This window comes from Pelodiscus sinensis, chromosome 1 (genome assembly GCF_049634645.1).
Source record: "Pelodiscus sinensis isolate JC-2024 chromosome 1, ASM4963464v1, whole genome shotgun sequence".
NCBI lineage: Eukaryota > Metazoa > Chordata > Testudines > Trionychidae > Pelodiscus > Pelodiscus sinensis.
The window spans coordinates 23,895,948-23,921,830 of NC_134711.1; the positions used below are offsets into that span (position 1 = coordinate 23,895,948).

The 25,883-nt window shown below is 39.7% G+C and overlaps 1 protein-coding gene across 2 annotated transcripts in view; it reads right to left on the reverse strand.

The window, feature by feature from the left end:
* Window positions 1–25,883, reverse strand: part of RELN (reelin) — a 491,382-nt gene that overhangs the window by 255,972 nt on the left and 209,527 nt on the right. The window contains exons 4-6 of one of the 2 annotated variants that reach the window (XM_006137543.3): window positions 25,774–25,844; window positions 13,655–13,687; window positions 11,448–11,526 (exon numbers count right to left, since the gene is read on the reverse strand). In XM_006137543.3, coding sequence (XP_006137605.2) covers window positions 11,448–11,526; window positions 13,655–13,687; window positions 25,774–25,844 — 183 coding nt within the window. Of the gene's footprint in view, window positions 1–6,084; window positions 6,157–11,447; window positions 11,527–13,654; window positions 13,688–25,773; window positions 25,845–25,883 lie in introns of those variants that run through there. The other variant, XM_075926876.1, reaches the window with a different exon arrangement.

The window sequence follows — 25,883 nt, forward strand, 5'->3', positions numbered from 1 at the left end:
GGTCTGTGTGGGAAACCAGTTTAAAATACAGTCCCCTTTGTGGACTGGCTGCTTGTCACCCTGAACAGCTGCCTCTGATAAGGAGGTAGCAGTGCGGGGAGGCAGCAGCCACTGTCAAGGAGGGTCTGAGCTCCTGGACTCGGCACAAGCTGGAACTGAGCCGGGCTGCCTGACTGTCTGGCTCCTAATACACTTTAAATGCAGAGCTGCAGTGGGGGTAGGTCCCAGACCCATTGCAAGCCAGGACTGAGCCGGGCTGCTGGCCAGCCTGCTAACAACTTTACTGGCAAAGTGGTGGGGAGGGAAATGCGTGTAGTGTATAGCATTAACCTTTAAGCTTTTGCTTATCGGTTAATTGGTTAATCAACTACACTATTACATCCTTAGCTGAGATCCTTCACACCAAGTTTCACTTCGCATGAGCAGAACCTTTGGGAATGAACTTGGCATGTTATCTTTAACAGCAATCAATTTTTTCAGCTATTATTTTTTCGGCATTTTTTTCAAAAACTAAAAGCATGGGGCTTATTTATGGTGTTCTTAAGCAATTGCCTTAGTCACAATAAATTACGTGACAACAAAAAGAAACAATAAAGATCACATATATTTCAAATATTAACATACTGTCTATAGTATTGGTTAATTAGTTAACTGACTAATTAACTGAGGCTATGTCTAGATTACATCCCTTTTTCGAAAAAGGGATGTAAATTAGACATATTGAAATTGTTAATGAAGCCGGGATTTAAATCTCCCGCGCTTCATTAACATAAAAATGGCTGCCGCTTTTTTTCGGCACAGAGCTTTGCTGAAGAAAAGTGGCAGTCTAGATGCGGATCTTTCTAAAAATAAGAGAAGAGAAGAGAAGAGAAGAGAAGAGAAGAGAAGAGAAGAGAAGAGAAGAGAAGAGAAGAGAAGAGAAGAGAAGAGAAGAGAGAAATTGCAGGGCTTTTGGCTGAACAGACTATATAGATTTTGGGGAACCAAGACTGCAATTGAGGCTTAGGTAAATTCAACCCAAGCTCCCAGGTGACACATGGTGGGAGCTGAAGGGGGCTGTGCCTGCAGACAGATCAGTGTAAACAAAATGTCTCGTGGCCTGCCAGCGGGTTATCCTGATGAGCCACTTGCCAATGGCTGTCAAACCACGTTGTGGTTAAGTTTGTCCATTGACTGATTCCTTAGACTTTTCTCACATTGACTGACATCTGGACATTTCCATGGCATTAAGAATGTTACACAAATGGTTCTGTTTTAGTTCAGTCTATTTACGGCTTTTTTCTTTTTTCCATTGTTCAGTTCCAACGGGAGCTGCCATTGCCCATACCTACAGAGGTGCAGGTAAATAAAGCATCACATGGCCAGCTAGCAGCTTGCCCTTACAAGCCATGACCCAGAGTTTGAAAACCCCAGGTTTAATGGCACAGTAGTTAAGACATTCAAATGGTGTCTGTTCTAAGTTGGGGCCAGTGAAAATGAGCTACCCAGCTATTGGACAGACTCACTTCCAAAACATAGATTTTTATAAATGCTTGTTAATCCACATGAAGATCCTTCTGAGTCCTGGTGAGTTGGCAGTTAGTGCTTCATGCAGCCAAGCAGTGTCATTTATCAGCTCTCCTGGCTTCCCATGAGAACTCTAAGGCTATGTCTAGACTACAAGCCTCTTTCGAAAGAGGCTTTTTCGAAAGATACTTTAGAAAAAGCCTCTTTTGAAAAAGAGTGTCTAGACTACAACCAGTACTTTCGAAAAAACAAGCCACTTTTTTGAAAGAGAGCACCAAGGCAGTCTGGATGATCTCTCTCAAAAAAACACAGTTTGCATTACATAGCGCCTTTTTTTGAAAGAGCGTTTTCGAAAAAAGGCATTATTCCTTGTAAAACGAGGTTTTCCACGGTCAAAAAAACTGCCGCGTTCTTTCAATTTACTTTCGAAAGAACGCAGCAACAGTCTAGATGCAGGGGAAGTTATTTCGAAAAAAGGCCACTTTAAAACAAAAAACACCTGTAATCTAGACACACCCTAAATGAAAGAAGGTTCTCTATTGTAGCTGATTTCTGCAGAACAGAACAACTTTGTGAGAACATAGTGCCCTGTAGATTTATGAGTATTAAGGAGTACTTAATGATTGATGTTAGATTTTCAGGTGCTTTTTTCTAGATGTGGTGAATTATTGATTGGATTTGTTATTTTCAGTCTCTTCACATTTGACCTTGGGTCAATTCAAAATAGAGCTGGTTTCACCAGAGTCCATTACAGGAGGCAAAGAAGGCTTCATGTCTCCTTAAGGTCAGGTTCAGTTTTATTTTCCAAAGCAATGTGAGATACTACACGAGAAAGTAGTTTTTCCTGTTTACAATCAAGGTACTCTTAGCAATTCGTATTGTTGCCTTTCATATATTCTTATGAAGGAATAGTTATGTAAACTGGTGCAACTCTTATTGACTCTATTGTGGTTTCTGTCCACTTACACAACACTGAATTTGGTCCACAGTTTTATTTTTTTTACAGTGCAGAGCAGTACTGTATGAGGGAAAGTTATTATCAGGACAAAGGCCTAAGCAGGGAAGATAGAGAATATTTGTTTTGCTTCTTTCCAATGATTAATCTGAAATAGAATGTATCGTATCTATAGATTTCATGATGTGTAGAAGCTAGGAATAAGAAAAAAACAATTTCAGGGGACTTTGATGGGGTTTGGCCAGCTCTCAGCAGTATTATATTTATAATAAGGGTACTTTAGTGTCTAGAAAATACATGGAACAAACTGTTATCTTTATTTGTGAATTTCATTATTACACACCATAATAAAAATTAGACAATCCAGAAATTTTTGGGGAAATTGATGCAGAGGAGACAGGGAATTGGGATCCCGGTATGTTTTCCTTACTCTTTATTGTTGTATGACCTTGGGTAAGTCATAAAGTCAAAATTTCCTCCGCGTATCCACTAATGTTGAGTTTCTTGATTTTTGGGTGCCCAATTTAAAATACATAAGGGCTCATTATCAAGGGTGTTCAGCATCCACAGTTCCATTTGAAGTCAATGAAAGCTACAGGTGTTCAGTGTCTCATAAAATCAAGTCCTAAGTGTTTTCAGTTTAAGCTTCCAAAATTATTTTACCCAGAATTAGCAGCTACTCCTAAAAATTCTGGCTTATATATCTCTTGCAGCTCAGTTTCACACATCGCTAAGACTGGGATAATACTAACCTGACACAGATGGTATTCTTGAGATTTAATATTAGTCAGGTACTTCAAAATTCTCATGAGAGATTTAATGTAAAAGAGAAAAGTAATCTTATTACCCTTCTCAATTAAAGTCACTTTTTGACTGCATCCAGATTACCAAGAAAAGCCATCACTCAGCTAGTCACTGCCGATTACATACTAAATATATTTATATACAGCAATATTTCTTAAAAAGTGGTCCACAAAACCACTTTAAGAAACTTGCTAGCTGGCCACGCCAGTGTGTTTACTTATTGGCGCCGCAGCCACAGAGCCTCATAGCTCCCATTGGCTCTGGTTTGCTGTTTGCAACCAAGGAGAGCTGCAAGAAGCAGCAGCCAGGCCCATGGAGCCACGGGGGTCTGTAAATAAATACGCCAGCATGGCCAATTAGCTGGTTTCTCAAAGTGGTTTAGCAAATTTCTGTAGACAACTTGTTTTAAAAACAAAATCAGTTCAACTTTTTTATATCAACTACATGTAATATCAGCAAAGTAGATGTATTATTCCATTTTTTTGCTCAACTATGTTGTTAATATTATTGTTCTGCTTAACTGTAAGCATTATTTTTATTTTATATCTCCAAATGTTTTGTGTCTCATAGCTGAACTCCTGCATGAACTCTTGCTATTTTATATACATGCACTCTCTGAGCAGGGCAGCATTGTCTAGAAATGTAGTGTAAGAAATACTCATGCACTAGTAGGGATAAGCTAGATGACCTAAAGTCTTTTCTCTCTCTAATTTCTAAGATACTATGAATATAAAGTGGCTTAGATGCTCCGTTACTTTTCTTCATAATTTCATCTGAGAAATATATTGTGAAGAGCTCTGGAGAGCTGTCCTTCTAACAGTCTGATCATTCATCTTCTTTAGGATTATTTTCTCATAAGAAGTATGAGTAATCCTGATCCCAGATCTTCATGTTCTATTTGAAATATATTGCTCCAGAGTTAATTGCTCAGTAGCTTGGCAGAAGTATATGGAGAGTAAAATAATTGATGTGTATTCTCCTAGATCATCATTATCCTGTTGCATGTAGAAAAATAAAAACACTGCAATCAGTTTTGCTTCACTTCCTCTTGGTGAAAATAGTAATGCTAATTCCTCATAACATTTGTACTGCATGAAAGCAGTATTAACCGTCCTAGCTAGGTTTGTCACTTTACATAGTCTTTGCCATTTTCTTGACTTTTGTCTTTATGGAACTTTTTCTTAATTTCTTTTTCTTGGTGTCACTATTGGCAGACGATCATCAAGAGGTTTTTTTCTGCAGAACTGCCATTGCTCTCCTCTGCTCTCTACAATTTGTCACCTCTGTCCATTTCTACTCTTCTCTAGTTGTGCTTAAGGGCAAACATCTATTGTTACTTTGTCATCATTTGTTATCTTGTTTTCTACCAGCTCCTGGTTTCCCTCTAGAATACTCTAGATTGCTAATATTATATCACCTAACGTCTTCTATGATTCTAGGACTGTAGAGGGGATAAACATCTAAAAAAAAACAAATAAGTTTTTGGAAGTTTGATTCTTAACTTTACTGCAATTTGTAGGTCATTTTAGGATCTCCTTTTTCTCCTTTCACCAAACTTTAATCTACTTCTTTACCAAAGGAAATATTGCAATATATCTGAAAACTTCATTTTTCATAGGTTATGAATGAGAGTTGGAGTCTGTTTCCTAATGATTGATTTCATATTCTCTGCTTTTCCCCATGTCATCTTTGAAGAGTTTTATTTTATTTTATTTTTTGTAAGTGACTGCTTCAATAAGTGTTGATGTCCTTTGAGATGACACACAGAATCAATCTGGTAGGGAAAGCTGCTGGACTTTAGCTGTATCAGCTTTTATTTTAAATATTTTTCTTTTAATTTAATAGGTACTGAATGTACCTATGAGTATGATGCTAATCCTGATCAGCCTACTGTTTGAATGAGAACTTTTTACAGAACAAGATAAATCACTAACAGGTGTTCTTGGCCAATTTATAGATATTAGAGGTTTTTCCTCTCTCCAGTTTTCTTGTGAAGAAGTTAAAGGTATTGCTTTTAAGGTAACAAAATATTTTTCTGGATCTGTTCTCTAATTTGATAGTCTGTTCTGCTTAGTCAGCACATTACCATTCTCCTCAGGGAAAGTTGAAATGTTGTGCCATAGGTTTGTTATCACTGCTGTAAAGAGCACACAAATACTAGCTGGAACACTGAAAGGAAAATGAAAACTCAACAGCTGTGTCTACATTGGCACCCCTTTCCGGAAAAGGGATGCTAACGAGACACTTCGGAATTGCAAATGCCATGGGGGATTTAAATATCCCCCGCGGCATTTGCATGAACATGGCTGCCGCTTTTTTCCGGCTCAGGGTTTTGCCGGAGAAAAGCGCCAGTCTAGATGGGATCTTGCGGAAAATAAACCCTTTTCCGGAAGATCCCTTATTCCTACTTTCCTACTTTCAAGTAGGAATAAGGGATCTTCCGGAAAAGGGTTTATTTTCTGCAAGATCCCGTCTAGACTGGTGCTTTTCTCCGGCAAAACCCCAAGCCGGAAAAAAGCAGCAGCCATGTTCATGCAAATGCCACGGGGGATATTTAAATCTCCCGCGGCATTTGCAATTCCGAAGTGTCTCATTAGCATCCCTTTTCCGGAAAGGGGTGCCAATGTAGACACAGCCAACAAGTTGAACTTTTCTGCAATGCACAAATATGTATGATTGCTTCCAGAAGAGTTGGATTTTGCCTCACTTCCTCAGAGGATAAGGATACCAGTATTTCAATCAAGAACTGCCCACATTTTAGAGGAAAGGTTTTAAAGGATTCAGAGCATCCCTTCTTCTTGCAACAGAGTTTGACTCACCATTGCAGCACTTACACTGTCTGTCATGGGCTTTAGCACTGTATGCCAGTGCGCCTTCTTCTGGTGGCATCTTGCTGCTGTCACTTCTGTTCCAGGAACCCACGTCACTCACAGGACTATGGGGTTCTCTTTATGACATAGCCCTCTGGCTGTGCCACATTCTGTGTCACACCACCCTCCATCCAAGGGATAGTTCACAGTCCCTCAGTCCAGCCACTTTCTCAGTGGCAAGTGGGGAGGACTTGGGCTCACCCACTACTCTGGATCCCAACTAAGGGACTCAGCAGATGGTGTGTCCCCTCCAACTCTTCTGTAGATCTCCCTGGGCCACTTCTCCATGGCTCAGCACCCTCTTTATCCTTGCCTCGGGCCTCAGCCTGCAGATCCCTTCAGCCCACTAGGAGTTGCTTTTAACTGCCTGGGTGTCTGCCTGAAGTACTGCTATGTCCAGGGTACTTGTTGCTCTCCACCTGAAAGAAACCTCCCTTCTCAAGCTCCAGAGAGTGATTGTCACTGCTGTGTACTGCAGGTCTTCTTATATAGGCCTGACCAGCCTTGACTGGCTGCTCCTATAAGCACTTCCCTAGGGTTTTATTAACCCTAGGGAGCCCAGTGTGGACCAGGCTCCTCATCATACTTATCTAGAGATGTGAGGTACCTTACCAACCAAAAATCAATATGTTACAGTAGAAACAAATTTAATTCATAAGAAGAAGGATGTTCATGTTCATTAAGTACATGGCTATTGAGATAGTAATAAGGATGATATTGGTTAAACAGGCAATCAAAATGATTGTAGGTTAGATGCCTCACATGAGAAATATTCACATTCTGTGGCCATCAGAAATAGCTCTGACACGACTACACTACATTTGTAGATTAAACCTAGTAAAGACTGGACACAGAGGAGAATCCCAGTGGCAATTAGTGCACCAATAACTGGTAGAGCTAAGACACCCTCCTGCTCCTACATTCATTTTCCTTATTGCAGAAATCACCAAATTTCTTCCTTTTCTTACCTCTCTCAGTGCCATGCATTAGGTGGAGGGTCCAAGTCAGATAGAGGAGTCTTGATTCCCCAGCCTGTCTCTAGCTTCCATACTGGCTGTGTGGCAGGGGGTTGGAGAGAAGAGAAGGGGAAGATATGGGGTAGAGACATGGGGCCATGGACATGTCAGGGCCTCCTGGCCTCCTACTATTAGGAAGACACTATAGTCTGTGACTTAGCAACTCCCTCTTTTTGTCTCTCATTTAGTCTTGGTCTGCATATAGAATTTTATCTTACTTGCAGTGTCTCTTTCCAACACAGGTGAGGGGTTATAAATCAATAGATAGCAATAGCCAGATCAGTACCACTCTCCAGTACAAACTACAGGTATTTCATGTGAGGCTTCGCAAGTGAGAAAGTAACATACTCAGTTTCTAGAGGGCCTCATAAAATTAGACACATAGAGCCATGAAATTGCCTGTCTATGCCCTTGCACTGTATATTCCTGACTGCATTTGTACATGCCATGAAAGCATTCTGCATGGCTGGGGCAGCATCTACCACATCCAAATTAGTTAGAGTTGCTACTTAGGAACTGCAAAGAGTAGTCAATAAAAACATAAACCTCTTTTCATCTTCACACAAACAATGGCTACAACCTAAGTTCCCTGTAAGCTGAGCAGCAGGGTGTCCACAAAGCTGCTAATTGAGCCCCACCCAGCGATTTAGGGCTGCCAGGCAGAGAGCTTCCTGGCTGGGGAGGAGCACTCCCTCAGCAGCAGAAGCTCCCTGCTCCAGACAATGAGTGTGCTCGTAGGGAAGGGGACATAAGGAGGAGGGAGTAAGTACATAGCTGGGACAGGAGAGGGCCAGAGGGTAGGGGAGTTTGGAGTGTGCAGTAAGAACAGGAAAGGAGAAGTTTGATTACAGCAATCTGATTACAGGAGCTGGGTTTGCCTGCAGCTTCTGTGAGAAAACCTAGCACCTAGCTTCCTGGGCTAGGAGAGAGGGAGCAAACTGCAAGGGGTAGGTGGAGAAAATGGGAGTGGTGTTGGCATTTGTGCAGTGAGGTGTGGACAGAGGGAAGTTTGTTTGGGGTGTTTTAACTTGCTCCCATCTGGACTGCAGGCAGCAAGAGCCAGACTATCTGTCTCAGCACAGCAGTACTAGTTAGGCTCCAGATAATAGGACTCTCTTCTGGGTTGGGGCAGGATATATGGGGTGGTGCCAAAAATTCAGGTGGGTTATAAGCTTTTAGGCTGCTTTTGAATACGGAAACAAAATTCCTACCTCATGACGTTTGCATGATTACATTTCAAACACAGTTTACATAGGTGTTCCTGGCTTAAGGTAAGAAAGGAAAGGATTCTTTTAACATATGTTTTTAGTGTTATAGATATCTGCAAACTCTGATCTTAATGTTTTTTTAAATCCCATTTCACTAGTTTATATGTGGTAAATTGTTAAAAGACCTTTACCATGAATCCTGTGTAATTTCTTTCACCTTTCAATTGGAGTTGGATTCTGGACAAGAGCCTTGGGGACTTCTACTCTTCGAGTTAGTGGCACACACAATGTGAAAATTTCAAGCCAGAACTTTTATCTGTTTTACAGATCTGTTTCATTTGCACAGTATTGATCCTAAACATTCCCCAGAGAAAGTGCATAAGCCTTAGTGAATGCCTTTCACTATCCTTTCCAGTGTCAGTAAATATTTTCAAGGACAGCATGACTATTTCTAGTTGACTCATAGATTTGTTTAGCATCTTAAAAGCTGTGAATATGTTTTATGCTTTTACTCAATGGCCACATATTTGATCTATTTATATAGCTATTTGCAATATGCCCTACTTTGTTGTGTTTTGGTGTGTTTGAGTTTTTAGGATGATCATACATGTAACTCCAAGGGTAGTGTCAGTTTATTTGATTTATATTAAATAAGCATCTTAAGCATTGCTCCTTGTTAATTATCCCTTGTTTTAATATATTGTCTTCCATTCTTATGGACTGTTTAAAATATATATGTATACCTAGGTTTTTTGTTTGTACTGGGACGCATTACACATCCACATACAACCTCAATATTGGAGGTGCACATAAGAAATTTCAGCCCACCCAAAAGAAAATTCAACATGCTCAAGAATGGAAAATGTTAGTGGGGACACTGGTTGCAACCAATTATTAGTGGGACTTTGTCTGACTAGTCACTAGAGACCAGCTCCCATCAGAGTATCCTGTGAATGCAAGGCAACTGCTACCACATTCTGAGCAGAGCAAATCAGGGAAAGAATGGCTCTGGAAAAACTGCAGTTGTGGTTATAGCAATTGTTTGTGTTAAAGAGAGACTCTCACCAGCTGCCAGGGGGGAAATACAATTGTAGGGTAGCGGGCATAAATGGTTAGTAATCCCTGTCTTAACTCCAGTTACACTGTCAAAGAAGAATGAGCTTTCTGAATTAAGTAGGTCTTCACTGAAGGGAGTGTCTCTGGAGAAATCCTCTATGCGGCAAAGGGCAGGATAGCTTAAAATAATTAATCTTTCCCCCTTAATTTTTTTCTAACTTAATATACTGTTGCTGAAGGGTGTCAGGCTTATTATTATTATTTGTAGTAGTACCAAAAAAACCCCTATGAGGATCAGGGTCCCATTGGTGCAATCTGTAGTATGAGATAGACATCACAATGAAGACTAGCATCCTTCATCCAAATAGCAGGTATGGCAACATTGCGAAGTCATTACACACTGCCATACAAGTATGTCTCAAGACTATCCTAGAGGGACCAGATTTAGAGTTCAGTACATTGCCTCTCTGTTGAGACTTCTAAGAAGCAAGGATGGATTTATGGATAGGGCCCAGTGAATAAATAAGTTGTAGAGATTTCCAATAGCTAGGCCCTCTCTGTGTTATGAAACATCTGTTGGAGAAATAATGCATGCTCTCATTTCTTTCCATTTCAGTCTGTTTAACACACTGAAGCTAAAATTATCTTCATTGCCTACTACTCTACATCCCATTATAAAGCCATTGATGTATCCATTCCCTTGAAAAGTGAGATATGCATATTTTGAGATTCTACATTCTCATTGCATCTGCCCGGAATTCTTAAGAAGAACATACAAAATGTAACCAAAAGAAAGAAGATACATATATTTTTATAATGCTATCAGACACATATCTGTGAAATGTGTATAAACCTCAGTCTGGATACATAAAATGTTGAAACTCTGAAAGATGTCAACAGGAGGAAAACAACACATAACAGATTGTAATAATAAAAAAAAACCTAAGTCAGATCTCCAACAAGGAAAGTATACTTTAGAACCAGCCATAAACACAGATGGAACAAAAGCAATCACTGTTCATCAGATAAAAAGCAGAATTTGAATTGCATGAAAGAAGCTTTGCATTTGTCAGACTTCCACTGAACAAAACAAATTAACCCACCAAAATACTTCTCTGTTTCAAAAGAAACATGATCCATAAGGTGAGCTGTATTAAGTGAATGGGGCAGCAAATGGCAGGGACCCTTATTAGCAAAACTTCCAACCAAACAAAAGGCTGGATATGGGGGAGGGAAATCAGCCAACCTAATACCTGGTGCTTCCTTGTACTCTATAGGAAGGAGATACAGGGATCAGATAAATGGTTTGGTAAAGGATTAAAAGGAGGCGTTTGGGTAAAAAAAAGTGGAATGTGGGGGTAGGAACACCTATGACTAGCATATTGGGGAGGCTATATCCCTCCCCTTTATAGCCCACCTTAACCTAATTAAACTGCATCCAGTATCTCCTGTCCTTATCTCAGTATAGGTGGATAGTTCACACTTTTCCCTGCTGAAATTATAATATAAAAGAGTATGTAACAGTGTTGCATTTGTTTGTTTTTAATTTCATGCAAATTATAAACTGAATTTTTTAAACTACCTAGAATATAGCAACACCACTGAAAGGAAAAATGGTTTGGTGGCCAATGCACTGGGTTATCACTCTGAAGTGCAAGGCTCAGTTTGCAGCTCTGACACAGGTGTCCTTGATAAATTACTTAATCTCTCAATGCTTGAGTTCCACATCTGTAAAATGGTGATGGTACAACTGTTCTCCCACCATTTGGGTGAAAACCTGGCTTTGTTGAAGTCAATGTTAACTTGTCATCAACATCTATGGGGTCAGGATTTCACCATTTGTCAATTCAGTTTATTTAGTTTGTGAACCTACAAACACCTACACACATTTGACTTTGCATACTTTGAGTAGTCCCACTGAAGTCAACAGGGGCATCTAAGTGCTACCATAATACAAATACATAACCAAAGAAATAATCAAAGTATATTCACTTAAAACAAATGGAAAGAGAAGGAGAGACCCGAAACTTACCATATACTGGGATTCAATTCTAGCTGATGATAAGAGTCAAAGTCATCTCGTAGGATAATGCTGTCACTATGCAATTCAGCTAAGGAAAAAAAAAGAAATAAAGCTCTGTAGGAAGGAATCACAGTGTAATTGTTATTTTGCTCATCAACTCTGATAATGTGTTGCCTTCTCTACAGCAAAAGTATTTCAAAACTGTAATGCAAATGGAACAAACCCAATAAATCAAAATTAGCTTTAAGCATACAAATGCTATAAAGCAGGATTTTATGGGGAAAAGTTTCCTACAATAGCGATCTGGTTTCAATTCATTCACTTAGGATGTAACACAATTATTCACAGGATTAAAAAATGTTTTAAAGGACTGTGCTCCAAACTTCCATTTGCACTGAATCTTTTTTCTAAATACAGAGTTGGAAAAATGCCTGCACTGACAGGGAGATAGACCAGATGACCAACAGGGGTGTTTAATATCTCTAATATCCATGGACTTTACATTGGTATCACACAAGTTATATAACAGTGTAAATCCACTGAGTTCAATGGAGTTACTCTAGCTTACATCAGAATAAGTAAGATCAGAAACAGGGCCCAGGATTCTTAGTCTCCTATGAAGATATGTAGGATTACATGTATAGTGATTTTTTTACACATATTGCTCTATAATAATCAAACATCAGTTCCCTCCCCTCCCTAAATTTGCTTTATGGACCAAATACAGTATATTTCTGTCCAAATAAAACTCTATGGTTTTCAGCCTTTATGTTTACCTTTTATCATACTGACACAGATGGACAGAGAGCCTTGATGCCCTTAGTCATGCTGAATAATGTAGCACTCCACAAATAGTCCCACAGAAGGAGAACGAGACTTCAGTGGAGGAAGGTACTACTCAGCAGAAGCAAGATAACAGAACTGGGCCCAAATTGATAAACACAGGATGGAAAAGCCTTTGGTGCATTCCCACATTTTAAAAGCTTTGGCAATGATAAACCTGGTCCTGATCTTACTTGGTTTAAGTCTGCACTAGATTGAATATGATTTCTTTTAAATAAGTTTCACAATTACACCAGTACAACTCCAGTCACATCAGTGGTATTACTCCTGATAAACATTTTTGTAAATGAGACCATAATTAGACTCTCTGGGCCTATCCAAGAACAATGTTTTGAACCAGCAATAAATAAGCATGATCATTGGAGACTACTGAACATTGGGACATAGGTGTTTATGGTCATATAAAACACTCTTTTTGAAGCTGTATTTTAGGGCTTCAAAGAATGTTATTTCAGTGCACTGGTAAGCATTCCAACATAAGGCTAATTGAACTCCAAAAAATGGACCAGATCCTTAACTGAGTCCATACTCTGAAGTACGTACACAGAAAGCTGATGGGGGCTAATTTAGCTATGACAAATCAGGAAAGAGATCTTGGAGTTATCGTGGACAGTTCTCTGAGAACTTCCACGCAGTGTGCAGCGGCAGTCAAAAAGGCAAATAGGATGCTAGGAATTACTAGGAAAGGGATAGAAAATAAGACCCTGAATATCTTACTGCCCCTGTATAAAACTATGGTACGCCCACATCTTGAATACTGTGTACAGATGTGGTCTCCTCCCCTCAAAAAAGATATTTTGGCCTTGGAACTCAGAAAGCACAGTGCCTCTTACAACAAGCTGCATCACAAACTGATGATCTACCCCTTGGGTGGGGAAGCTTTTTGGGGTTGGGAGCAGCACACAAGTGAGAAGAAAAGCGAGAAGCCCCTGACTGAGAAGGTGAAAGGCACTCCCCACATTCCCCTCACACACCAGAGCCTGGGGTGGGGGAGCCCAGACTAGTAGATTTTGTGTACTCCAGCCATGCAATGTGGCAGCAGGGGCCAAAGTGCCAGCATAGGCTCCCTAATGCTGGGGGGTGGAGGGAAAATCCTGGGCCTCGGGGGCCAGATCCAGGCAAGCCAGGGGCCGCATACAGTCCCCAGGCCTTAGGTTCCACACCTCTGATCAACCTTATAGTTAGAGAGGAAATCTAAGAGAGATGGTGTAGAACTTTGCTGCACTAGATTTAATATGATTTCTTTTGAATAAGTCTCACAATTATTTGAATTTCCTGAAATCAACAATTTCCGTATGCTTTTATATATTATGTATAAAAAACCTTGTGATTTCAAGTTTATGACAGCAATAGCAAACTCTTTTAGAACATACCTAGATGAGGATGCAATGACGCTTCTGTTGGAGCTGCAGAAAATAAAGACACATAATATGTGAATTTTGATTACAATAGGAATAAATGCCATATGAAAAACTCTATGAAGTGTAAAATAATGTGTAAAAGCATGCATGTTATACTGAAGTTTTAATTTATGCAGTGCATGGTATAAATTTAGTAATACGATAAAAACAAACATTTAGAAAATGATAGTAGAATTGTTCTCTGCTTAAAAGAAAAGTCAGTAAACATTAAATAACAGTTGCAAGTAGTTTCACTCAGACAGAGAGAACATTTTTAAAGTGGGGATAGAAGACATACCTATAAATAATTGGAAACTACCAATAAAAGAAAAATTAGGCTGGATATCAGTCCAAAAAAATCCTGAGATTGAAATCTGTTACACAGTGGAATAGTTGCCCAGAAGAAGAAGCAAAAGACTGTACACTTGGGTTGTTTAAGCAGCACTATACAATGAATTGCAAGACATACTATAAGGAAATTCTTGTGTTCTCAGGGAAATGGGCTAATTGAGTTAGTCCATGATTCAGCAAAGCACATATCCAAATGTTTAATTTTAAACAAATGCTGAAGTACTTTGCAGAATGCTAGCCCTTTTCCATATGTGATTTCCAGAAGTCCATGATTCAATAAAATATATTCTAAAAAATTCAGTGCATGGTTGTGGTCAGTGTGAAATTTAAAAATCTTATGAGATTTTGATCTTTTACTAACACTGTTTGAAACTAAACCAAAGAAGGTTATGCATTTGTTTCTCCACCCCCAGACATTGTTCTCCTACCACAGCAGCAAATTGGGCAGCTGTATCTGAGCAATCATAACCAGAAAACATGGAAAAAATTCCTTGCAGAGAGGAATAGTTTGATTCTTACTAGATAGGAGCAGCCTGAATTAACCAAGTTGTTCACCACATAGAAAAATTTTGTGGATTGGGACTTGGCTGAGATGATAGTAGAAGAAAATAGATCTTTCTTCATATGCTGTATAGATATAGTATAGGCAGGAGCTACTGGTATCTGTCAGAGTATAGGGTGCAGGGAGGGCCACCTACAGTATCAGGTAGGTGGCACGATGCGGCATCCCACTTAGAAATGAAAATTTTGTCGGGGTCACAGAGAGGAAGTGCACATTCCTAGTGCTACCATGAGTCACCTATGAATATGGGATTAAAAATATTTTATGCTATAAACAGTCGGATTCAGAATAAGCCTTCTGTTACAGCCATTGTAACCACTTTCTCTGCCACATCATTAGCTACACACCATCAATAGATCATAGTGACCCGTGAGGACAGATATGGGGAAGACTAGAGATTGGTCACAGACAGCAGATTATGGTAATATCGTATTAGGACACTTATGTAGTGGTCAATTGGCTGAGCAGGATTTTTCCCCAGGCTCATCTGATTTTAAACAGCTTGTTATCCATTTAGAGCAAACCAATAAAAATAGCTTCTGTGTTCCAAGTACAGAAATATACCCTGAACTGAAAATGAAGATAGAAGGCCTAATTCTCATTCACTCTTAGGCTATGTCTACCCTGTAAAATGAAGGTGTGATTGTCACACGAGTACACATACTCATGTCAGCTTTAATCTAGATAGCCTGGGTAATAACAACCATGTAGATGTGGTGGTGCAGGTTTCAGGATGAGCTAAAAACTAGTGTAACAAGCCCTCCTGGGACCCATTACAGTGTAGACAAACCCTAAAGCTCCTGTTAATAAGCCTTATTGTAAATGAGAATGGAGCCTACGATGTCTTGAAAAATGTTTTACTTAAAAAAAAACCTGATGCTTTTGTAAATTTTTATGTGAATAGTAATTAGGTTGCTAGGGCACAATTTTGCAACCCAGAGGCTATGTCTACACTGAAGGTGGGAATGTGATTCACAGATCAAATGCCCATACTTGTGCAATATCTCATCAAGTTAACGTTTACAAATATGAATATAGTCCTGGCAGCAAGGGTAGTGGTAAGTGGTGTCATAAATTAGTTGACCAGAACCCCACTGGTTTTTAGGCAGGGCAGTCAGTCACCACTGCGTGCATTACCATAGCTACACTACTATTCTTAGTGAGCTCAATGAGAGATATTACAAATATGGGCATGTGAGCTGGGATTCACACACGCACCACAACCTCCAACTATAGACAGAGCCTTAAACACATAAATTCCACTGACTTTGGTGTGTCTGTGTGTGTGGCCTATTTATGATGGTAAGGAATTTAGGATTAGGTTCCTAAGAGACTTAATAAAATAAAAGCAAAAGCTTTTCAATTATACTCAGCACACTGTAAAACAAACCTACCTGTAACAAGGAAATGTCCATCAAACCAAACTGGTGGTAATTATGCATATTTTTATTAGCATAACTAATTATTAATTTCAAACATAAAATGTGGCGTTAGAGAAACACTACGTATAGAACAAAAGAATTTCCTGAAAAATAAACATTTATGTTGAGGGAGACTACATTTCCCAAATCTCTACAGTATCCAAAAGCTGAGATATTTTTGCCTCAGGTATTCCTTCCCCTAATTTGTAATTCAAATACCTCAGCTAAAGATGACAAATTATACAAGGACTATGAAACTTCCATTTAATGAATGATGAACCTAGACTTTCATCTCCCCAGGAACAGTTTCTTTATTATATTTTATATTTTATTACATATTATTTGTTTTGACCTTCAGGTATTATAATCAAGGTCCCAAAAGTATGAGCAAATGAAAAGACTAAAAGGGAATGGTGAAGCTAATGAAGAAAAATATACAAGAGAGGACAGAATTATGGAGCCCCTTGAATGAACACTTTGAATGTTATGTGTACAATAAGTGGAAGCCAGCACAAAGACACAAGCATAAGAAAGATGTTATATCATCAGAAAAGGAAGCAGTATTTTGGATAAACAGGAGCGAAGAGAAATGGGGAAGGGGTGATAGAGCCATCCCTTGGATATGGCAAATTGGGACAACCACACTGTGCTCTGTGCTTCAGTGTGTGTGTATCATGTAGGGTTTGGGCTCAGTCTCCAGGAGCAGCAGCCTTAAGTGCTGACGGGGGCTGGAGCACGCAGAGGAAAAAATGGTGGTTGCTTAGCATCAACCGAGCACTTCTCCCTCTCCATAGTGTCTCCTGCCTGTCAGCAGGCCCCAAAGCAATCTGCCAGCGAGGTGGTCTCCTCAGGCCCTGCCTTTTCCCCCACTCTCCCTGCAACTACTGCTTGCCACAGTTCAACTGTTTCATGGCTTCAGGATGTGCTGATGGGGAAAAGGATGGGTCAAGGGAGCAGCAGGAGGCTTGAGGTGGGGAATTGGAGGATGAGGTGGAGTGTGGGTGGGGTCAGGGCAGGGCCTGAGGAGACCACTTCGCTGGCAGATTAGAAACACAGGCTGATTTGTCCCAGGCCCTGCACCCTCTAAGGACGTTCCTGAAGGGAGATAAGATAACGAGAATGTGCAGTAGCTGACAAATTAGCTAAACTAAAATTGTCACTACACAGAACTGAACTGCTGACACAACATACATTAAATGTGACTATGTCCCATCAATACCAATGCAGACTAGAGACATCTGAAAGTGAGGTAGGCAAAAATGAGATGCACAGGGTGGTTCAGAACCTCTCTACAGAAGCAAAATAACTAAAGAAAGCCTACAATAAGGAGCCTCCGGTAATTCCTCATTTTTACAAGCAATATCCTTAGTAAAAAAATGGACTTTGTGCTGATACCTGATAGCTAACAAATTTGGGCTCTGTTAGATCAACAGGGGAAGTGAGTTACTGGGTCATCAACTCTCCTAGGAAAATCCGTTGGCCAGAATTTCAAATCCTAGGATTGTTAGCTGTCCCACATCATTTCCTCACAGAGGGGCATATGGAGAATGTTGTGGAGAATATGTAAGATGCTAATCTCCCTCTCTTTTTGCTAGCAGCCCAAGGAAAAACAAAATGAAAAATAATTTATTTTTTTCAGATGGAAGCCAATACTTTCTATTTACTGATAAACAACTGTTGAAACATTAAGGTTGAACCTTTCCCTCCAGAGTATGTTGCCTTAGGGTTGCCTTACTCCCATGGACACACAAGTCAAGGAATTCTGTGTCATTTCTGAACTCAAGCCCTTTGAATAATTTTATAAATTACTGTTGTGGTCAAGCCTCAGAGCCTATGATCTGTTTTTCATTTATTGTTCGAAGTATGTCTAGAAAAGTCTCCAAATGATATTTGAATGCATGAAAAAATCAGCCTATCAAGCAAATTAGAAAGTGAGCAGAAGAAAATAGAAAAATGAAAATTTGGGCTGAATCTCTGCATAAACGTCCTTACAGTGTTATCTATAAGACTATGGAATAGTGTCCCAAAGGAATCAGTGAAATTCCCATAATGTGTGTCATTTAACACTAAGGCTAGGTCTACACTACAAAGAAAAGTCAGAAAAAGATACGCAAACTGCGAATCGCAATTTGCGTATCTTTTTCTATTTTTCTTCAAAAGAGGCTTTTCCAAAATTTGGCCCATCTACACGGGGCCAAATTTTGGAAAAACCTCCTTTTTGACACATCCCTTCTTCCTCATACAATGAGGATTACAAGGATGGCGAAAGAACACGTCCGCTTTTTCAGAAATTGTTCCGAAAAAGCAGATGCGTTCCCTGGACACGGCATAGCTTTTCCGGGATACTCTGCAGTCTAGGCATAGCCTAAAATTTTTCAGCAGAGGGACAATACCGCACTGGTAGAGAAAAATCCCTGACTTGCACTAGGTCATGAACTGAGTCTGTTAGAACTGAAATTAAAGCCCAGATTTTCTGACCCCCAGCCAGAGCTCTAAAGTTTTTTGAAAATGCTCCCTCCCAACAAAATGCTAGCAATGTTAGTAACAAAAGTTAGTGATAGAAGTTTTATTTTACTAAAATTAAATTCTAAAAACCATATTTTTTATAACTTAAGTAGGACATACTCAGGGCTTCTGAGTTGATCTTTTCTTGTCTGAAAAACAGCGAAGTGTTTATTCTAAGTCATCTAATTAGCTGGAACTACATTATCCATCCCCCCAATCCATTGATACTTTCCTTATTCCAGAGTACTATTTTATTAGCTATCTTTACCCCAAACTTTACTATTGTTATACTGTCCTACTCCCTTTAGTACTATGTAATGAAATTCAGTGGGTCTGATGCTTTGCCAATATGATTTTATTTCTGCGAGTGTTAAGGTATTAATTTTGCTCCACCCCAATCAAGGAAACATGAGATCCAATCTTCTCTCCTACTTCTGTTGGCTACAAAAGTGAAAAATTAATTTAAGTCTTCGGTGATCAGAACCTAATTTATCACTAATTTTCTTACTTGTCCCAACATGAATCTACAGTTGCCTTTTTGCTTATACATAATTAATTTTCTTATTGGTTATATTATATAGACTAGTTTTCTTGATGTACATTAACTTCTTTGTGCTTATGGTAACATTTACATTCCTTTCAATTTTGTCAGTAAATTTGTATATCTCCATTCTTCAAGCCTTCGTAAGACTCAAACCCTAAATCTTACATTGGTTCACACAGGTCATTCTATATTCTTAAAATAAGTTTTACAAGTGGAAATACACATACAATTAATAAGTGACTATCCTACATTTCTTCTGTGTTCTTTCCTTATGGTATCATAATCCTTCTCATTTGCTGTGTGTTTTCTATTTAAAGTCAGAGGAAGATTTTCCTTAATAATTTTTTATTCTTAAAACATAAAAAACCAAGAAAGTCTTTTTTCTCTTTTCATTGTACAAACATAAATCCCATTACATATATTTGACCTACTAATACTTGTTCAAGGAGAACAGACATAATGATTACTGTTTCTCAGAGATTCTCCACTATTTTCATGTCTTCATTTATATCCTCTCTTCTATTAAATACCAAGTCAAATAACAAATCTTGTGAATGCACTTATTGAAAAACAGTCCTGTATCAAATCTAGAAAACTGCCCTCTGGTCTTATTTACTCCACTTAATATTCATGTCTAAATAAATTTCTCTCATTACTTTCACATAGTAATATTTTAGGACAGAAGGAGGCCATGAAGCCCATTTAGATTCATCTGCCAATCTTTCCCACATGTACATAGAATCATAGAATGGTAGAACTGGAAAGGACCTCAAGAGGGCATCAAGTCCAGTCCCCTGCCCTCACGGCAGGACCAAGCACCATCTACATAATTCCTGATAGATGTCTATCCAACCTGCTCTTAAATACTTCTAGTAATGAGATTTCACAACCTCCCTCTGCCTTTAGACTCCTGATTGATCTTCATCCATAGGTCTCTGGGTAGCTGGTCTCTGTGGACATATTAAGACAGCTCCCATAGACCTCAACAAGGGAGTCCTATCTAGCCAATTCAAGAGGGCTAGGTAAAGAGGGCTATTTCCTCTGTTAAAGAAATACACCTCCTTACAAAAGCCTGGGGGTGGCAGCAAAGGCTTTGAAACTGGGAAGAAGGTAGATGAGTGACCAGTGTTCCCTCTAAAGTGTGTGCCTACATAGCCACACATAATAAATTCTAAGCCTGCCCAATTTCTTCTCAGAGCCGTGCAGCAGCGCTCACCTTCCTGTTGGATCTGGAAGGTGAGTGGCGTGGCTGTTCCCACAGCCGGGGCCACATTGAGAGGCAGCTGCTCTGGAGGTCGGGGCCATGTTGGAGGGTGGGTGAGGCTGGGCTGTGTTGTGGGTGGACTGAGGCTGCATTCAGGGGTGGGGGGGGGCAGCTGTAGCTGGGGCTGAGGCTACATTGGGGGGGTTGATGGGTGGCTGCTGCCAGGGCCAAAACTGCAGCCATCTGGGAGGACAGGCAGGAGGCTGAGGCTGCAGCTGCATATGCAGGTGGGTGGCTGTTGCAGGGGCTGACCCACGTTGGAGGGCGGGCAGGCGGCTGCTGCTGGGGTCGAGACTGCAGCTGCGTTGGGTGGTGGATGGCTGCTGCTGGAGCCGAGGATGCTTTGGGGGGTGGGAGGCTGGTTGTTGCCGGGGCTGAGGCTGTGTTGGGGGGCAGGCTGGCGGCTGCCACCGGGGCCAAAACAGCAGGTGCATCAGGGGACATGAAGACAGCTGCCCCAGGGTCAAGACTGCAGCCGTGTTGACAGGCAAGCGGGCGGCTGCCAGTGGGGCTGAGGCCGCATTGGGGGGTAGGGGGGTGGCACAAGAGTCAATAGTAATCAAGCTGTTCAAATGGATATAACAGTGCTTCATCATAGTACTCCTTGGACCAATACACTATGTGCCTCTGAAACATAGTACTCATTCTTATTTAAAAAGTCTGTTTACAGAAATGTGATTTGTCTGGCTTAGTGTTATTTGGCTGTTATTGGCCCCTGATGAAGGAGGGATAGCGGATGATGTGAGCTAATGGTATAATGTGGTATAAAATCTACAATATATCAACCCACTCATAATTTTACACAACCGGTCTTCTCAAAAATATGGTGGGTATGCAAGCCCCATACAATCCATTTTGCAGGAATCCTGACAGTCTATGCTCACTCCACAGAGTTGCTTTCCTGGATCTTGTCAATAAGAGGAAGTGATTGAAGTGGCTGTTTTAAAGATTTCACTTTCACTTCAAACAGCTTTTTTTAAACACAGTCATCAAAAAACTGAAGCAAAATGGAACTTTTAAAGCTTCCAAAATGGCCATAGGAAGAAGGGATGAATGCAGTTTGGTGTGTTAATTAGATTAACGTTGGTATGAGTTGAAATCTTCCTGAAAAGTTTTTCATCATCTTCAGGCATGATTTTTGACAGCAGGATCCTTCCATGAGGGCAGGGGATTGGACTCATTGACCTCTCGAGGTCCCGTCCAGTTCTAGTGTTCTATGATTCTATGATCTCTACCTCTATAATTTTCAGTATGCAGAAGGGAATATTATGGGCCAAATTAAACACTGGTAATAACTTCACGGTTATGAGATTGTATTACACCTGGGATGAATTTGCCTTTATATCTCCAGTTTAAAACACAGTGAAAACCAATAAAGAGATAATCTGCAATGAATGAGTCTGTATTACAGATTTTACCTGACCTGATTTTAATTTGCTTACATGGTCATTAGGCAGGAGTATCTCAACTGAATGGGAGAAAGGGAATACTCCAGGAGCATTGAATCCTAAGGTCCCTGTTATGATGAGCAGGGAGAGACTACACACATAAAAGCCAAGGGGAAAATGTGAGACAAATGTATATTTAATTTCTATCTCATTAGCTATAAATAGGCAGTTTAGAGGGGTTTAGGATGATGTCTTTTTAAGAGATCATGCTTTTAGATTTATCTTGTGTAATGCAAGGTGGATAATAAAACTGTTACCATCCATTGGAGCTGGGCATGAAATGGGTTTTTTTGTCCCATGAAAATTTGAAGTATCTGAAAATGTTCATGTTCCGAATCAGGATGAAAAGAGAAATCTGAAACTTCTCAAGCCAAAAATCTGGAGACCTCCAACCCCCAATTCTGAGTCAGTTGAAACTTTTGTTTTCATGATTTCCAAATGTTTTGTTTTTATCATTGTGTATTTTTTCACTGTTTTACTATACTTCACTTAAAATTGAAATGAAAAGTTGTTCTGTACCAGAAGATTGGAGTTTTGTATCTAGAAAAGGTCAAAAGAACATTCTGATAATTTCAAAACTTTTTCATAATTTTTACAAGTTGAAAAATTACTTGAAATTGACCCGTTCCTGAAAACAATGAACAATATTTCATCCCCCGTTCTACCATCTGTGATTTGATTCTGGATGAGGCCCCTGACTTTCCATATATAAGATATTTATTAATAACTTGGGTGCCATGGTGGCACACATCCGAATAAGTGCACATGACCTCAATATTGGTGCACAAGACAAAACTCATTCCTCTCATGGATGGAAAATCTTAGCGGTAACACTGCTATGACACCATCCAAATTCATATCTCAGCTCATGCCTCTGAGTCTTCATCTAGCGGTTGCACTGCCAGCTCAAATATAAGATATCCAGAACTGTACTCCAGAGCTACCTCCGTGAAATTCTGTTCTGTTCAAAACAACAGGACCTTACCAGCCTCCTGCAACTCCCCCTTTCTCTTGCCCTGCACATGAAGGCCATGTCTAGATCTTCTCAATTCTTCACCCACATTTCCAAAATTCAAACTTTGCTTTCTTTTCTCATAGTGAAAACTCTGAACCAGCCTTTCATCATCTCCCATCTTGATTACTATACGTTTTGTACAGCACCTAGCATAATGGGCTTCTGGTTCATAACTATGACTCCTCGGTGCTACAATGAGAACAACAAAAATAATAAATTTAATATGGCTTCCCCAACATCTCCAGTCATAATTCTTGTAGTTAATCAAAAGGCAGCTGCGAAGACCAACTTCCCAGCTCATCATTATGACAATGTCATCCTTCTCTTTGAATCCATCTGGTTGCTTCCCATTTTCTGCCCCATCATAATTAATGTTTCTAGTCTCCCCCTTTCAGAACCTTCATAACTCTACCACTGCAGCTGAATTCTGTTTGTTTCATTCTCTTGATCAAATATTCAACTGCATCTTCCTATAAAAAGCTGAATATAAAACATTCCCAAACTCATAAAAAATACCTGCACTTCTGTCTGATGCTTCAAGGGCATTGTAATGGATAGGAGGATTGCTGGCCAGCAGTACCCAGTGACTAAGGGGTTGGACTCAGGTAGATAGCAAGGGTATTGGCAAGGGGCCAGAAAGAATAAGTCAAGATAGAGTGCTGAAATTTGAATTGGATATAGATACCTTGCTTGCTTTCTTTGTGAGGGAGAGTTAAACCAGGAATGGTGAGACACAGAGGGTATGTCTAGACTGTATCCCTCTGTCAGCAGAGGGATGCAGATTAGGCAAGTCAACACTGCAAATGAGGCAGGGATTTAAATATCCCATGCCTAATTTGCACAAAAATGTCCGCTGCATTTTGCTGACTCAGCACTTTGTCGACAGATCCTGTAAACCTCCTTGCAGGAGGCATAAGGGATCTGTCGAAAAAGGCTTTCTTTCTTGACAGATCCCCCTCTACACTACTGCTTTTTGCCAACAAAGTGCTGAGTCGGAAAAATGAGGTGGCCATGTTTATGCAAATTAGCTGCCAACAGAGGAATGCAGTCTAGACATACCCAGAATGATTTAAACCCAGTCAGGGCTACCATACCTCCAAAGAATTCAGGGCATGAAAGTGAACTGTATAAAGAGAAGATCATGAATAAATAAAGGGGGAAAAGTGAATCTGGTAGTAATCAGGGTATTTTTCTCTATTTTGTGGTTTGGTTTGAATTGCTCGGTGTGAATTTATGCCTCCCCATTTACCTTCTAAGAACTGTTCCCAGAGATTTTCTCTGTGTTTTGTTTTCCTTAGTTGCTCTGTAACATCTTGCAGCCAAGTATGCTTTATTAAGTATATCTTTTGTTTTGTAATAAAAATCACTTTTTTAAGATGATGATTTGATTCTTGTGTCCTGGAGAGTAACAGAGTCTGTGTGTGTGTGGATTTGCCTGCCTGAGGCTGGGCAGTCAGCTACCAGAGACTGCAGCTTTTCTCTTTTCTTTTTTTTCAAGCTCTTTTGGGGCACCCTGGGTGAGAATTCAAGTGTTCGCCCCTGGTTTTAGAGATAAAATCACTTGATGATGACAGCTTCCTCTCCTCCCCCAAAGTCAGTGAATCTGTGACTCTGGGGGAGTTTTTGTAACCAGAGCCTGTAGAGACAAGGTATATTTTAAGTCATTGTGGGACCCCATCTTCTGCACAAGGGGTACATCTAGACTGCTTTCCTCTTCCGAAAGAGGAAATGCAAATGAAGTGTTGATTAGCATATTCTCACACTTCATTTACATCTCCTCTTCTGACCCTTTTTGTGGAAGAGGTTTTTTTTGCCAAAAAACGCAGTCTATCCGCAGCTTTTTTGCAAACCTCCCCTTTTTTGAAAGACCCTGTAAACCTCATTTTTTGAGGAATACAGGTTCTTTTGAAAAAGGGTTTTTTCCACAACAAAGCTGCGTCTAGACTACATTTTTGGCGAAAAAACCTCTTCCGCAAAAAGGGTCGGAAGAGGAGATGCAAATGAAGTGTGAAAATATGCTAATTAGCACTTTATTTGCATTTCCTCTTGCAGAAAAGGAAAGCTGTCTAGACAAACCCTTGAAGTGCCAGTGTGGGGAACAGCCCTGACAGGTGTTATTTTGTGGGACTTCCCCTTATTTATGAATCTGCATGATGCATCTCTGATTTTGCAATATTTCTTTAGGACTGACCACAGAGTTGCTTTTTGGCCTGTGTTCCGTTGTCTCTTCTAGCATGGAAATGGGATTTTGGGGAATGAAGACATAAAATTCTGAGTCAGTTTAAATGAAAAAATTCCTTAGTTTTTCTACCATAAATGATGAATGCTGTCTTCAGCATCTAGTGTTTTAATGAAGTATGTTCAGTGTAGTATGGCCTGTTTATAGATGCACTTTCACAATATAAGATTTATTTTCTGATCATTCATCAAAAGAATTTATATGATAACCTATAGCAACAATCTGATTTTTGAAGAAGTTAGTATACTTCAAACACTCCTGTTTAGCTTTAAAAATGATCAAATGTTATAGCTGACTAGCAGAAATCGGATGACCTACTTTTGCAAAATGAGAAAGCAATTTCTTTACAAAGATACATTTTAAATCAATGATAAATGAAACTTTAGCTATAGGCCAATTGCACTTTTTTTACAGTTAATAGTCATTGTAATTCAACTTGCATTTCTGACAAAATAGAGGTTAGACATGTTTAAAAAGTTTCAGAGTATTCTTAGAATATGGTTTATTTTAATGTTTATGTCCCTTCTTGTTTGACAACAGGGACCTAACCTACATATGAAATCCTGATCACTCATAAGAGGGTGCAAATATACAAGGGTAACTGGCTTGAGGATATAAAACATATCCTAACTGCATTTTCTATGATCAGTGAAATAGCATCCTTTCATGATGAATAGCACTGATAGGAATTAAAATGTAGAAAGCACATTTAGCATTACATTTTAAAATGCAATAGCTCTCACCTCCCTGTTCACACAACTGCTGTGCTAAGGCATCCTTGAATATAACTTGCCCCCTGTGAGTAGCTGTAGCCCTGGAAATATAAAGAAACAATAATAAATAATGAGGTAAA